A 16,279-nucleotide genomic window follows, 5' to 3' on the forward strand; every position below is an offset into this window, starting at 1 on the left:
CCCGCTATAAATCGAGGAGCATCTGATTTCAAAGGACAGAAAAGAGAGAAGCTTAAAGTCTCTTCTCTTTGCAATAGGGAGAAGTAAGCATCTTACTGTAATTGTTGTTGTTTTTTTTTTTTTTGGTTTTTCGAGACAGGGTTTCTCTGTGGCTTCGGAGGCTCACCGAACTAGCACTTGTAAACCAGGGTGATCTCGAACTCACAGAGATCCCCCTGCCTCTGCCTCCCAAGTGCGGCATGCGCCACCACGGCCAGGCCTTACATTAATTTGTACTCACCCTAAAAATGTGTTTCTGAGTTGAGCTGTGCTAGGGTATATGTTGTGTTGATAATTGTGTTTGTACAGGATGTCCGAGATAACATGTATGAAAGTACTTAGTGTTGAAAAGACCTCCTGCCACACCGATATTAAGGAGACAAAAGGATGTAGTTCACGAAGACACAAGCCTAAATCCTCAACTTCTAACGTTCCGCCCACCTGGTTTGTCCCGTCACTTCCGTGTACATGGACTACAATTCCCAGGATGCCTCAAGACTTCCACCAATCAGGGAGATGGTTGGGTCCTGGAGAAGGCTGGGTCTGGAGGAAGTTTAGCCAATGGGTGAACTGTACAGAATCGAAAGCTTCTTTGATTGCACCGAAGGGATTGGAATCTTTGGCGCCTTTGTTTTAGTGGAGGGTGGGTGACAGACGGGTAAATGGACCAATGAGAAGGTGAGTAGGCGGATCCAGAGCGTGTGGGCGGAAAGAGGTGCTGACTGACAAGCTGTTCGTCCAATGAAAGGCAGAGTCGCTGTTGCGAGGCCGGCGATGCTCTAGAGGCCGGCGTGTGTGGAAGCTGTGTGAGAGATGGCGGAACCCGGCAGGAGACGGGGTCCGAGGTCCCGCGGTGGCGGCGCTGGCCGAGGCGCTCGAAGAGCCCGGGTCGCCCGTGGCCGGCGTCCTCGCGCCCCGCAGTCTCTGCCTCGGTTCATTCCAGACACAGTGCTTGTGGACTTGGTCAGTGACAGCGACGAGGAGGTCCTGGAAGTCGTCGCGGACCCGGTAGAAGTGCCGGCCGCCCGGCCCCCCGCGCCGGCCGCACCTGGGCAGGACAGCGACAGTAACAGTGAAGGGGCGGACGAGGGGCCTACGGGAGCTCCTCGTACCTTGGTCCGGAGGCGGCGGCGGCGGCTGCTGGATCCCGGCGAAGCGCCGGTGGTTCCTGTGTACTCCGGGAAGGTGCAGCCAGGTCCCCAAGGAGGACTGTTGAGGGAGTGCTAAGGCTAGCGTTGTGGGTTTGGCTCAGGGCGGTGGGATGTGTGGAGGGGTGTCATGGATACCTTTAGGTTGGAGATACGAGGGGCTTCGGGTATGTTTGAAGTGCGCAGATACCTGCGATTGTAGTCTTCAGCAGAGGCAGGCTGAGGGACTAGGTACCAGAGGATTCAGAGAGGATTTGGAAGGACTGGGGACTGGTATTTAGCGCATGCTGCATTTTGAGGTTGGAAGCAGTGGTAAGGAAGCCAAAGAGTTGAGATATTTATTGGGAGGTGGTGGGAAGGTGTATGGGGATTCAGAAAGGACTGGGGAGGGGGGAGGGGATTCCAGGAACCCAGGGTCCTTAGGTTTTCCGGTGAGCCAGGTGGCTGGGGCTAGCAAAGTGGTTAATGGGGAACTAAGCCTGCATCCTCAGAGTGCCTTAGGGAAACGGGGTATGAAGATGGTACTGTATTTTTGGATCATAAGAAAATTAGACTCTGGGTACCTTTCAGAGGTTGGAGTACTTAGGGAAGACTTAAGAGCTAGAAATGGGGAAGAGCCATTCCCAGCTTGAGTAGGGTTGACAGGATGCGACCCACCTTATCCCCCTTTTGTCTTTGTAGGTACAAAGCAGCCTCAACCTCATCCCAGATAATTCGTCCCTCTTGAAACTTTGCCCCTCAGAGCCTGAAGATGGTAAGGGAGGGCTTGTAAGGAGTGTCTTGCACTGGCTTCTGAGACTTCCTAGAGCTCGCAACCTTGCAATCAATGTTGTCTTCTCTCTCCTTTTCTCTCTGCCTCAGTGGAACTTAGGTCTGGCAAATGGTGCCCAGGTGCTGCTGTCCCATTGAGGCACATCCCTGATTCTAACTGGGATTGGGAGAAGGGACTTCTGTCTCTGACCTAGGGAAAGGTTCTGGTCCAGAAAGGAGCTAACCTAGTAATCAAAAGTCATAGGATATTACTTAGCAGCGATGTCCGCCCCCCCTTTCCCCTAGGTCCTAACAGGCATACATAAGAATATGTCAGTGTACGGGTTTTGAGGTACCTCCCCTAGTCATTCCGATTGTGCTATCATATTAGAGGTGGATGGAGGTGCTGAGACTCTCTGACATCATGTTATACCAGAACTCCTACAGTGTTCCATTCTTTGGGATCACTAGGGAGCCAGAAGAGTGTTCTTTGACTTTTATCAGGCTGCCCATTCTTTGTTCTTTCCTGTTGATAGGATTTTTGCAAACCCTTTATAAAGGCCAGGGACTAAGAGTCAAGGCTCTAGGGGAGGGTTCCAGTCCAAAGACCTTGAGTCAAGACTTCTGTTAGGCGAGGGAGGATTAAGAACAGCCTTCGGAGTCATCTGGCCTGTGTTTGAATCTTTCCTAAATCTGTGACCTTGGGCAAGTTTTCCTCATCAGGAAAATGGGGATAAGAGTGTACCTGTCTCAGAGTTTTTGTTGAGAATTATTTTATTTATTTATTTTTGGTTTTTTGAGACAGGGTTTCCCTGTGGTTTTGGAGGCTGTCCTGGAACTAGCTATTGTAGACCAGGCTGGTCTCGAACTCACAGAGATCCGCCTGCCTCTGCCTCCCGAGTGCTGGGATTAAAGGCGTGTGCCACCAATGCCCAGCTTTTGTTGAGAATTAAAGGAATTATATGTATTTATTTGTCATGTACATGGTTTAGGATAGCACCTAGAATGTAGACGTGCCAGGTAAAAGATACCTGTGTCCTTGATGTCTAAGCTCAGTAGTACTGGGTATCTCTGGAGGGCTTTTTTAAAAATATGGATTTTGAGCTGAGGAGATGGCTCAGTGTGTAAAAGCACTTGCCAAGTAAGCTTGATGACACCAACATAGAAAGCCCGATGGGGTGGTGCACATCTGTAGTGCTGACCCTCTTACTGTGAAACCTGTGCACCCAATGGCAGAAATAACAGGGGAGACCCTGCTATTTTTGGTAGAAAATAGGAGAAACCTACTCTATGGCATGAGCCCCCCCCACCCAATAAATCTTAAAGAAAAACACAAAACAGGGTCTCAATCCTGCAGTAGCTATCATATTTCATTAGGACAGTAAACTGTTAGACTGGAAAATTTCTTTGTTGTAGGGGATATTGTATATAGAAGTTTTAGGAGCATTCTGACCTCTTATAAATAGATGTCAGTAGCATGCTCTAACCCATTTCCTCTCTATGTTGTAACAGTCAAAATCCACTTCAGACATCGTGACATGCTATCTGGGAGGCAAATTTGTCTCTGGTTGAAAACTACCATATAGGGGCTGGAGAGATGACTCAGGTCAAGAGCTTTGACTGCTCTTCCTAGAGGTCCTGAGTTCAATTCCCAGCAACCACATGTTGGCTTACAACCATTTATAATGAGATCTAGTGTCCTCTTCTGGTGTACAGGTACAGAACTCTACTGGTATACGGTGTACAGAACACTGTATACATAGTAAATAAATAAATCTTTTAAAAAAAAAAAGAAAGAAAGAAAACTACCATATAGGGTTTTATAGTTTCATTTGCTCAGTATTTTTTGTGGTGTTGAGACTTGAATGAAGAGCACACTCATACTAACAAAGAAATTTAAGGTCGAGTGAGTGATGTAATAAAAAACAATAAATAGGGAGATGGCTCAATTTGTAAAAGTGCTTGCTAGACAAGCCTGGAAACTTGAGCTCAATCCCCAGAATCCACAATGGAAGGAAAGAGCCAACTCCTAAAATCTGTCCGCTGACCTCCAAATGCTGTATTCGTCTCATACAGATACAATAAAAATCAAAAACATAGGGGCTGGAGAGATGGCTCAGAGGTTAAGAGCACTGGCTGCTCTTCCAGAGGTCCTAAGTTCGATTCCCAGCAACCACGTGGTGGCTCACAACCATCCATTATGAAATCTGGTGCCCTCTTCTGGTGTGCAGATACACATGGAAGCAAAATGTTGTATACATAATAAATACATAAAATATTTTAAAAAATCAAAAACAAATAAGTAAACAACTAAAAAACATGCTTACAAGTACTTGTCTAATATTGAGAAGTATTGCATAGAGGTTGGGATGATGGTTCAATGGAGTGCTCATGTGCAAACCTAAGGACCTGCATTTGAGTCCCAAGACCCAGGTAGAAAAAAAGCTCAGTGCTACGGCATAGGTGAGGTGGAGACAGGTGGACCCCTGGGGCTTGCTGGCCAGCCAGCCCGGTCTAATCAGCTAGTCCCAGGCCAATGAAAGACTGTCTCAAAAAGCAAGATGGATGGTACCTAAAGAATGACATTTTAGGTTGACTTCTGATGTATACGTGTACACATATACACTCAAAACATGTGCTTATGCACGTGTACACGTGCATTCAAAGTGCTATGTGTCCCTGTTTTTTTTTTTTTTTTTTTTCTGTTTAGTATGCTTTCCCCTTCCTTTCATTGGTGGGGATTGAAATCAGGGTGTCTAGTGTCACTAAACTATACCCCCACCTCTTCCCCACCTATTTTTAGAACAAAAAAGACAGACTCTGTTGTGGCCTATGCTGGCCTCCAACTCCTGACCTCTGTCTCTTCAGTACCAAGATTTGTTTGTGCTCCCACACTGGCTTCCTCCGGCCCTTCCCAAAGCCTTTGACTTGTTTCTTCTTGGCCTCTCTGCCGTCTCTTAGCTAACCCTTTCCTCTTTCTCCTCTGCCCCTAGAGGCAGATATGACAGATTCTGGCAGTCCTCCCCCTGAGGATGCCCTACTTTCAGGTTCTCCCTGGAAGAAGAAGCTGAGGAGTAAGAATGAGAAAGACGAGATGAAAATGGAAGAGTTTCCGTGAGTGAGGCAATAAGACCCTGGGAGCAAGAAGGGCATTGGGAGATAAGCTGAGGAAGGCAGGACTTCTGGGTGGCTCTCGAAAGGCTAAAAAGGGGTGGAAGATGAGACTCAGTTGTACATACAGGTGACTCGTCCTGGAGGGAGATAGGCCTTCTAGACCATCCTTAGGAGTGGAGGTTGAAATACGGGATGTGGCTCAGACACCACCAGTTGTCTCTGTCCACTCTACTTCTCATTCCTCATCTGTAAAATAGGGCTAGTCATGCTACTTGAGAATCATTGAGTAGCTGGATAGTAAGTGCCTGATGTCTGTTGGATATTTGACATTTTGTTGTAAAGTGACTTAATCCTAAAGGAAAGTGTTTCAATTGTCTATTTTTGGATCATATAAATATAAAAACAATATTTGTTAGAACTACACATGTCTTCTAGTAAAGTGATGCTTCTGGAAAGTGTTTTCTCTTGATTCTCCTCTCTCAGGTTCCTGGAGGTCCCCAGCCCACAAAAGGAAGTGTGTGTTGGAATCTCTTCTTTGCTGCCATCCTGCTCTTCTCTTCTTTCTGTAGGGACCAGGACATCTCTCCTTTGCCCCAACCGTCACCAAGAAACAAAAGCAGAAAGCATACTGAGGCGCTACAGAAGTTGAGGTGCTGGGGCTGGGGAGCTCTGGCTGTGGCAGAGAAGGGCAGATTGAGAGGCTCCTGAGCCTCAGTTGTTCCAATGTCCTGTCTGTACCCAGGGAAGTAAACAAGCGCCTCCAAGATCTCCAGGCCTGCCTGAGCCCCAAGCAGCACCAGAGCCCAGCCCTTCAGAGCCTAGATGATGAGGTGGTCCTAGTGGAGGGGGCTGCCTTGCCACAGAGTCCGAGACCCTTCACCCTCAAGATCCGGTGCCGGGCTGATCTTGTCAGATTGCCTGTCTTGACGGTGAGTGCTTGAGCAATAGGGGCAGGATCAGTGTCTGCCTTTGGAGAGATGGCATTGACATGGTAGTGTACTGTCAGGAAGGGGTCCTTGTCCTTCCTGTCCTGCTCTCTGGGGCTCCCACCACTCTTCCCACCTTGGCTCTTGCTGTTCCCTTTGTCTACATTTTTCCTCACTCTTGTCTCTTTTTTGGCAAACTTTACCCATTTTTCAAGATTACTTAGGCCAGGTATGAAGGTTAGCACATATCTGTAATCTCAGCACTTGGGAAGTGTTAGAATTTGAAACCAGCATGGACTATACACCAAAATACAGGGTATCTTTATGAAGCTTTTTTTTTTGGGGGGGGGGGGTTTGGTTTTTCATTCCAGACAGGGTTTTTCTGTGTAGCTTTGGAGTCTGTTCTGGAACTTGATCTGTAGACCAGGCTGGCCTCGAACTCAAAGAGATCTGCCTCCCTCTGGATCCCAAGTGTTGGGATTTTTTTTTTCTCTAGACAGGGTTTCTCTGTGGCTTTGGAGGCTGTCCTGGAACTAGCTCTTGTAGACCAGGCTCATCTCATACTCACAGAGATCTGCCTGCCTCTGCCTCCCGGGTGCTGGGATTAAAGGCGTGCTCCATCACTGCCTGGTAAAACTTTTTTTTTTAATTTAATTTTTTTTAAAAGAATTTTTTTTTTAAAGATTTATTTATAATGTATACAGTGTTCTGCCTGCATGTGTCCCTGCAGGCCAGAAGAGGGCACCAGACTACATTAAAGATGGTTGGGAACCACCATGTGGTTGCTGGGAATTGAACTCAGGACTTCTGGAAGAATCGGCAGTGCTCTTAACCCCTGAGCCATCTTTCCAGCGCCCTTTAATTTAATTTAATTTAATTTTTGTTTTGTTTTGTTTTTGTTTTTTGAGACAGGGTTTCTCTGTGTAGCTTTGGAACCTGTCCTGGCACTGGCTCTGTAGACCAGGCTGGCCTGGAACTCACAGAGATCCACCTGCCTCTGCCTCCCAGAGTGCTGGGATTAAAGGCGTGCGCTACCAATGCCTGGCTTAACTTAATTTTTTTAAGATTTATTTTTTAATTATGTCTAGGTGTTGCTGGGTGGTGGTTGGCACACGCCTTTAATCTCAGCACAGGCAGGAGAATCTTGAGTTCTAGGCTAGCCTGGTCTACAGAGCAAGTTCCAGGACAGCCAGGGCTACACAAAGACACCTTGTCTCAGAAAACAAACAAACATTATGTCTAACTTAGTGTCTGCATTCGGGTATGTGCACATGAGTGCAGTACCTGTGGAAGTAGAGGCACTGAATTTCTAGGAGCTAGAGTTACAGACAGTTGTGAGCTGCCTGATATGGATGGGTGCTGGTAACCAAAATCAAGACCTCTGGAGGAGCAGCAAGTGCTATTAACCACTGAGCCACCAGGCCCTGGAGCTCTTTTTTAAGAGTCCTCTAGGCTGCCTGTCTTCTTCCAGGGCCCCATGCTTCCCTTCTGTGCTTCTACTGCCTTGGACAGAGCAAGTAGCACACAATAATCCTGAGCTCACCCAGCTTCCAGGCAAAGACTGTTATTTGTGTAGGATGATAGTTCAAGAGTGCTAGCAGAAATGAGCCCTTATGAGCACTGACCATGTGTGTACAAGCAGCTAAGCCCAGGCTTGCAAACTGGGCAGCCTATGTCCTTATCAGCGCTGCTTTTTGGCTCCATAGGGTGCTTCTGAATAGACAAGTGGTTGGAGTTGTGTCTTAGTGATAGAGAACTTGGCATAGCTTATGTAAGGCCCTGAGTTCCATCTCTAGCACTGAGAAAAAAGAGTGAGTTTGTACCAAACTTTGTAATGGGTGATTTTCTCAAGGTCCCAGATTTCTGACTTTAAGAAAAAAAGGAAAAAAATGGTAGTAGTGCCGGGAGTATATATGAGGTCCTACCCCTTCACTTTTTTTTTTTTTTTTTTTAATCTCCTAATCCATAAATCCATGGCTACTGCATCCCTTCCTTCCCTCCCTCTCTCCTTCTTTCTTCTCTCCCTCCCTTCTTACATTCCTTTCTCCCTCCCCCCTCCCTCCCTCCTTCCTTCCTTCCTTCCTTCCTTCCTTCCTTCCTTCCCCCTCACTCCCCCCCCTTTCTTTTTTTTGTTGTGTTAAGGATATGTTCTTGTGGGTATGTGCATGTGGGTTGTGTGCATGACTGTGTATACATAAGTTTGTGGTGGCCAGACAATGATGTCTGGTGTCTTCCTAAATTGCTTTCCACCTTGTTTTTTAAGATGGCCTCTTCCGGGGATGGAAAGATGGCTCAGATGTTAAGAGCATTGGCTGCTCTTTTAGAGGTCCTGAGTTCAATTCCTAGCAACCACATGGTGGCTCACAACCATCTGTAATGAAATCTGGTGCCCTCTTCTGGCCTTCAGGCATACGTGGAGGCAGAATGCTGTATACATAATAAATAAATACATCTTTTAAAAAAAAAACAAAAGATGGCCTCTTCCTAAACCCGAAGCTCATTGATGCATCCAGGCTGGCCAGCCAATGAGCTTGAGGGATCCTCTTATTTCCACCTCCTCAGCACTAGGGTTGCAGGTACTACCTGTCATTCCTAGCTTTTCATGTAGTGCTGGATATCCAAAGTCAGGGCTTCTTGCTTGCATTCCAGGCACTTTGCTTACTGAACCACCTCCTTAGCCCGAGCTATTTAATTTCTCTGTGCTATTTGCATAGACCACTAAGTGACACTATTTAATTTTGTACTTGCCAGGTAAATATGGTGAATCTCACAACTGAAGAGTTCAGCAAGTGGCCCAGGCCAGAAACTTGTTTTTTTGGGTGGTGGCTCAGGGCTGGGGTGTGGAATTTCAAGGCTGGAAGATTCTTTTGTCTTCTTCCTAGTCGGAACCCCTTCAGAATGTGGTGGATTACATGGCCAATCATCTTGGGGTGTCCCCAAGCAGGATTCTTTTACTCTCTGGAGAGACGGAACTGTCGCCCACTGCCACCCTTAGGACCTTAAAGCTTGGAGTGGCTGACATCATTGGTGAGTGGAAGGCAAGGAAGAGGGGTCTTGAGGCAGCCTTTGTTGTGAGTGGGGGTTGGGGATCTGAAGAAGTTCCAGAGACGGGTTCTGCTGCCAGTCCTCCACTTCAGCTTGGCATCTCAATCTTGCTTTCCATAGATTGTGTGGTGTTGACAAGTTCTTCAGAGGCCACAGAGACAACCCAGAAGCTCCGACTCCGGGTGCAGGGGAAGGAGAAACACCAGATGTTGGAGATCTCGCTATCTCCTGTAAGTAGAAGTGCTGCCCATACCACTCACCTTTCCTTTTTAGTCTCCTGTCATTTGGTCAGTTGGCAGGGCATGGGTTCCTCCTAACCCTGACTTGCTTGCTGCAGATGCCCTTCTGTTTCTGTGTGCCTACCCAGCCTAGTTCATGGAGAGAGAGAATATTGTTCAAGTTCTGTACTAGTTACTGTTCTGTTGCTATGATACACCACCATGACCAAGGCAACTTACAAAGGGAAGGGTTTTGGGGGAGGGTATTGGTTCCAGAGGTTAGAGTCTGTGATGGCTGAGTGGAGGTATCCTGCAAGGCTACCAAGAACTCCCATTGCTGATCACAATCAGGAAACACCAAAAGGTCATGATTTTTTTGAACTCTCAAAGCTGTCTTCCAATGACTTGCTTCCTCCAGCAAGGCCACACCTCCTAAGCTTCCCCAAACAGTGCTACCAACTGTGGATCAAGTATTCAAATGTCAGAGCTTATGGGACCATTCTCATTCAAATCATAGCTTCCTTCCCACTTCTACTTGCAACCATGTGCTCCTGTCTTAGGGTTTGCTGTGAAGAGACACCATGACCACAGCAACTCTTACATTTCATTGGGACTGGCTTGCAGCTTCAGAGTTTTAGTTCATTGTTATGGTGGGAAGCATGATGGCATGCAGGCAAGTGTGGTGCTGGAGAGGAAGCTGAGAGTTCTATATCCAGACTGGCAGGCAGCAGGAAGAGAGACTTGACTGTGGGTCTGGCATGAGCTTCTGAAAATCTTAAAGTCCACCTCCAGGGACACACTTCCTCCAACAAGGCCACACCTACTCCAATAAAGCCATACATCCCAATCATTTCAAATAGTGCCACTCCCTATGAGCCTATGGAGGCCATTTTCATGCAGACCACCACAGTTCTCCATCCATATCCTAACTTCTTCCCATTAAATGGAAAGGACCCTTGTAAAGTATCAAGGATATACATTAATAATGGCTTTTATTGTCTCTCCTTCATTTCACTGAGGAGGCAGATAGATCTCTGTTTCTGTTTTTCCCCCTCCTTTTTTCTCTTTCTCTCCTCTCTTCCCTTCTCTTACTTCCTTGCCTTCCCCAGTGAACGTTCCACATTAAGAAAAATGGCTTTTATTTATTTGGAGGAGCTGGGGATTAAATCCGCACCTTATGCATGCTAAACTGTTGTTTTGTCACTGAGCTGTGACCACATCCCACAGCTACACTTCTTACTTTTTAGTTTGGTTTTTTTTTCTTCTTTGTGTTTGTGTATTTGTGTTGGTGCTTGTGCCACAGTGCATGTATGAAGGTCCACAGAGAGCCTGTGGGAGGTGGTTCTACTGTGTGGGGTTCTGGGAATTGAACTATGTCATCAGGCTTGGCAGCAAGCCTCTTGACCTGTGAACCATCTCTTTGGCTCACTTTAAAATAGTAGTTCTCAACCTGTGGGTCATGACTCCTCTGGAGATTGTTAACTCTTTCACAGGGGTTTCCTAAGACCATCAGAAAACATGGATATTTACATTATACTTCAAAACAATAGCAAAATTAAAGTTATGAAGTAATAATGAAAATTTTATGGTTGGGGGTCAGCACAACATGAAACTGTATTAAAGGGTCAAAGCTTGCCGGGTGGTGGCACATGCCTTTAATCCCAGCACTTGGGAGGCAGAGGCAGGCCGATCTCTGTGAGTATGAGATGAGCTTGGTCTACAAGAGCTATTCCAGGAAAGCCAAAGAGAAAGCCACAGAGAAACTTTGGGAAAATTGAGAACCACTGTTTTAAAACTTGCTACTTTTTTTCTTGTTTCATTTTTGTATAATCACATATTATATGTAACTCTTATTATAGTTTATTGTTAAAATTCTTCTGATTTACCAGGTGTGGTGCACTCCTTTAATCTCAGCAACTCAAGAGGCAGAGGCAGGCAGATCTCTGAGTTTGAGGCCATCCTGGTCCAGGCCAGCCAATAGTACATAGTGAAACGCTGTTTCAAAGAAAAAAATCCAAAAACAACAAAAAACTAATTTTACTTTTTAAAATTTCCTACTGTACCTATTTAAAATTGTGTGTATATAGTGTGTGTCTATATGTTTGCATATGCCATGTATGCAGGTCAGAGGACAACTGGAGGGGATCAGTTTTCTGCTTCACTCAGCATGTGAGTTGTAGGGATTGGTTTAGGTCCTCATGCTGGCAGCCAAGTGCCTTTACCTGCTGAGCTTTCTCACTGCCCCATAGTACCTAAAGTATCATAGGTGTGTTATTATGCATGGTGCCTATGGGTTTGGTACTAGTGTTGACTTGAGGCACCAGCTAAGTGTCTTGGAATGTATCTCCCCTTGGAACAAACAAGGGATGACTCTACTGAAAGCTAGTGGGCTTAGAGCAGCAGAATTTGGTTCTTACTGTTGTGTAGACTGAGACTCCACACTGAATCTTCCTTTTTTGGTAGTTTCTGGTGGCTGCCAGAGTTCCTTGATGTACTTCTGGTGTCTGTGTTTTCTCCTGTGAAGATCTAAGTCGTGTTGGATTAGCTATCTGAATGAGGTGTGACCACATCTTACCTTGATTATATTTGCAGAGGCCCTAAATCCAGTAAGGCCACATTTACATATACCAGGTCAGAACGAGAAGGTGTCTTTGAGGCACACCCATAACACTTTTCTAAGTTGTACAAACAACTTCCTTTAGAATTTGTGTTCACTTTATTTGTTTCTGTTTCAGAAGGGTGTGACTGAGGCTTAGAGACCCTGTTTATCCCAAAGTCAGCATTCTGTAGTCTTGTCCTCTGTGATCCCCTCTACAATTCCTGAGGAACCTGTGACTAGTTTCCAGAGAGGAGCCTGCCATCCCCTTCAGGGTTCTTACTCTGTTGATATGCCCTCATCTTTCTTGTCCCATGTTCTTTTTTGTTTGTTTTGTTAATTTATTTTTAGATAGGGTCTTACTATGTAACCTAGGGTGGCCTGAAGCTCACTGTGTAGCCCAGGTTGGCTTGGGACTCATCTTATAGCCCAAGTTGGCCTGAAACTTGTGATCTGTTTACCCCTATCCTGTAAGTCCTGTCATTTCAGGCATATAATGCATGTTTGGCTAAAAGTTACTTTTTGGGGTGGGGGGTTTGGAGAATGAACTTAGCACATTGAACTTTAAAGTGTGTGTTTAACCAGTGCACTGCACTCCTGGCCTCCGAACGTGTGTGCTTGATCATTCCTGGCTGTGGGGATATATTATTTATGATTTATTAAAGCTTGCCTGAGGATTCAGAAAGCAAAGTCAGCCTCAAGCTATAGAGATCAGGCAGTGGTGGTACACACCTTTAATCCCAGGACTCAGAAGACAAAAGCAGATGGAGTTCTCTAAATTCAAGGCCACTCAGAACTACACAAGATTAAATCAGTCTAAAAGAATAATAGAGCTCATGCTCTTAATCCTAGCCCTACAGGGGTATAAAAGATAGGAACAGGGTCTTCAGTAGTCAGTCTCAGGATTCTCTAGTCACGTTGAGGAGAGCATAGCAGTCTGAGTGAATCTGAGGAGAAGTTTGAGGATCGCTCCTTTGGTCTGAGCTGAGGTACAGGTAAAAGCTAGTGGCCATCTGCTTTGCTTCTCTAATCTTCAATTCAAAGTTTAGACCCCAATATTAGTCTCTGGGTCTTTTATTTATTGTGCTACACCTGGCCTCTCTCCCATGTTTTCTTCCTGCTCTTGTAGGATTTCTCTGTTATGCCCTTCATAATCTTTTAGAGCAGGCTGGCCTCGAGCTCACAGAGATCCACCTGCCTCTGCCTCCCTGCCTCTGCCTTCCAAGTGCTGGGATTAAAGGTGTGTGCCACAATCGCCTTTCCGATACCTTTTATATTCTTACATCTGTTGTTTGTGTTTCTATGCAGGATTCTCCTCTTAAGGTCCTTATGTCACATTACGAGGAGGCCATGGGACTCTCCGGACACAAGCTCTCCTTTTTCTTTGATGGAACAAAACTTTCGGGCAAGGAGCTGCCAGCTGATTTGGGCATGGAAACTGGGGATCTCATTGAAGTTTGGGGCTGAAGCTTCCTCCTCCTGTTTGGATGCAGAGCCAAGACTTGGGGACAACAGCTCCCACTTATTACTATTTTTTTTGCCCCATAAGGGCTAACAAACTGAATTAGAACTCGTTTATTTATTTATTTCCGGTACTGGGGATTGAACTCTGGACTATGCACATGCTAAGAATGTATGAAGTTGTGGTAAAACCAAGGCAAGGTGTGACCTTTGGCCTGTCTCTTGTTGACTGTAGTCTCAAACAGTTGACTGATTGGTAGTTTTGTGGCTGTGGCTGCCCTGGGTGGCCTGTGGCTGTGTGTGGCACCTCTGGGGCACAGAGAAGGGGTATTGGATTCCCTACCATTTCACATTCACGAGTGCGCTTCATAAAACATCTGTCTGAAACTGCATATATTGGGTTTGTTGAACTAAATGAGCATTGCATTTGGGTGCCCCGGCTTGGGATTTATGCCACATTGGGGACCAACAGTGATCTTAATTCTCATTTGGGGCTGAGAATGCAGGTACATTCCCTGGTGGGGATATTCAGTTGCAGGAATAAAACAAGTGATAACATATATGATGCTGATGCTGATGCTGAGGACTAGGTAGACAAGTGAGTAGTTTTTAAAGGCTAACAATAGTGGTGTCTTCAGCCCTAGGCATCCACTCTTCTAGAACTTAGCAATGTCTGGTACACACTTCCTGGCATGTACATCTAGCCACATCTGAGCACATGCAGCTGTTAACTTTGAGGTCTACTTTAGTTTTTGGTCCTCCTTCCCTTGTACTTCCTCTCCTGTTAGCACCCACTTAGTATATTTGCATCTTTGAATATGAATGTCTTTATAAGATAAATTTCTGAATGTGTGTGATTTTAGTGTATATACACGGTATTGTGCAATAGACATTCTGTCTTCACTCAGTATGAGTGACAATCTAGCCATGTTAGCGCCTTCTAGATCTGTTGTTGCTCTGATCTACTGTGGGTGCCCCATAGTGGCATTCAATGATTTTACTCACACATTGCCTTAAGTGGGAGGATGCCTGAGTCTCCAGCTGCCTGGAACTATATTCCAGGCCACAGCAAACATCCTTTTATGTGTCTCCTTCTGGGCCAGGGTAGGTAGTTGTCTGGCATACTTGCCCAGGATGGAACTGTGGGTTATACAGGTTCATTTTTCTGGTTTGCCCAGAGTTTTCTTCAGAATGAGGACTGGCCTTTCTTGGAGCTTCTCTTTCCTTGTCTTTACCAGTATTTGGTATTGCTGTACTTTCTGATTTTGCCGGTCCATTGTGTATAAAGATATGCAGATATCTTAAAATCCTTTATCATCACCATTTCTTATCCATGTCCGCCTTCCGGTTGTCTTTGTAGCTGCTTGCTTTCTTGTGGGGCTTCCTTTTGTGTGTTTCTTTCCTTTGAGGAGTTGCTTATGTTCTGGGCGATTGCAAATAACCTTTAGGGATTTTCACCAAACAGACATTCTTAATTTTAATGTAGACAGTTGGCTTTTGTTAGAAAGTTTGTTGCTTTTTTATTTTTTTAAGGGAAAATGAGAAAAGAACTTCCAGTGTAGGAGGGTCTCTATCGGGGATATCTCAGGATTGATACTTTTGGATTTCTAAACTAGTTAAGAAACTTTTGTTTTCTTCTATTAGCTCGCTAGTTTTTTGTTGTTGTTGTTTTTATCTCTCTCATATTGAGACCATTAAATGACAATGGAGTTCTAACCGTCTACCATGGTATGGGTACTGACTGTTCTGAGCTCTCAGCTCTGGTTCTCACTGGTTGCAGCTGGGCTGCACTGGTTCTTGACTATTGTGTGTCACTTCTAAACCATCTGAAATGCACCTTTGTGTGGGAGAGCAAGTTTTATTTTGTTTTTAATTATAATGAGCCAGTTTTCTAAGCTTTGTCTACTAAAAAAAAAAAAAAAAAGACTACTAATATGTAGTCTGACTTTCACAAAAGTATGTCAACTTCTTAAACTTTTTTGTGTGTGTGAGAATGTTGTTCTTTTGGATTTGTAACATTTAAATACTCCATGACATGGTGTAGCTTCCAGGTTTCTCAGCTCTTGTATGATGATTAATGAATCTGAACACATTACTATTATGTATTCAATCTCTACTAATAAAGGGAGATGCCTTTAACTTAGAAACACTGATGCTTTCTGTCTTTGTGGCTCTCATGTGATCCCATTTGAAGTTCTGTGACAAGAGACCATTAGTTTTTCCCAAACACCCAATCTTCTTTGTCCTTGATTAATAAAATCCATGGCTTTTTTGTTTTTGTTTTTGTTTTTTTTTTCGAGACAGGGTTTCTCCTGTGGCTTTGGAGGCTGTCCTGGAACTAGCTCTTGAAGACCAGGCTGGTCTGGAACTCACAGAGATCCACTTGCCTCTGCCTCCCAAGTGCTGGGATTAAAGGCGTGCGCCACCAACTCCCAGCATAAAATCCATGGCTTTTAACGCAGTGCAGAGACACTCCAAATGAAGACACTGTGTTACAGCTCTGAAGGGAAAGGTATCCTGGCAGTCAGGAGCCAAGGAATACCATAAAGTCACACTGGTGGCCCAACAAACCTCACATAAGACATTTATTGGGAGGGAAGAACCCAGGAGGATGGCTGCCTCTGCTGGGGTGAGAAGCCCCAAGAAAGCTGAGCAGAAGACAGGGTTTGTATAGGATTTCTTGGGGGAGGGGGGTGGTGATTCCTAGGATAGAGCTTTTCAAGGTAGGGTTTCCTGGGATTTCAAGTTGTGAGCTTGGGCTTTTTACTGTGTATGGCAGAGCCTGGGGCTGGCCTTTAGGTCGGTCAGAGTGTTCTGTGGATGGGACGTGGCAGTTGGGGGTTTGCTCTGAGCCACCTGTTGGAGACCTGGATGAACTTAGATGAAAACTGAGTTAAATAGCTAGGAAAGTAGTCAGCCCCAAAAATCAAGTGGTGATGCCAGCAGTCATACTCAGGACTGAGAAAGGGTAGGACCTGAACT

At 45.4% G+C, this 16,279-nt stretch overlaps 1 protein-coding gene across 2 annotated transcripts; it reads left to right on the top strand.

The window, feature by feature from the left end:
• The first annotated feature begins 816 nt into the window (after positions 1-816).
• On the top strand, positions 817-15,569 carry Nfatc2ip (nuclear factor of activated T cells 2 interacting protein). 2 transcript variants are annotated; one of them, XM_027404684.2, is made up of 8 exons: positions 817-1,224; positions 1,869-1,941; positions 4,931-5,051; positions 5,621-5,701; positions 5,794-5,980; positions 8,860-9,004; positions 9,143-9,252; positions 13,145-15,569. In XM_027404684.2, the coding sequence occupies exons 1-8, from the start codon at positions 853-855 to the stop codon at positions 13,301-13,303; spliced, it is 1,248 nt and encodes a 415-aa protein (XP_027260485.1). In that variant the 5' UTR covers positions 817-852; the 3' UTR covers positions 13,304-15,569. The 2 variants fall into 2 exon arrangements, with proteins under 2 accessions (XP_027260485.1, XP_027260486.1); XM_027404685.2 differs by having other exon boundaries at positions 817-1,002.
• The last annotated feature ends 710 nt before the right edge of the window (positions 15,570-16,279 follow it).

This window comes from Cricetulus griseus, chromosome 3 (genome assembly GCF_003668045.3).
Source record: "Cricetulus griseus strain 17A/GY chromosome 3, alternate assembly CriGri-PICRH-1.0, whole genome shotgun sequence".
Lineage (NCBI taxonomy): Eukaryota > Metazoa > Chordata > Mammalia > Rodentia > Cricetidae > Cricetulus > Cricetulus griseus.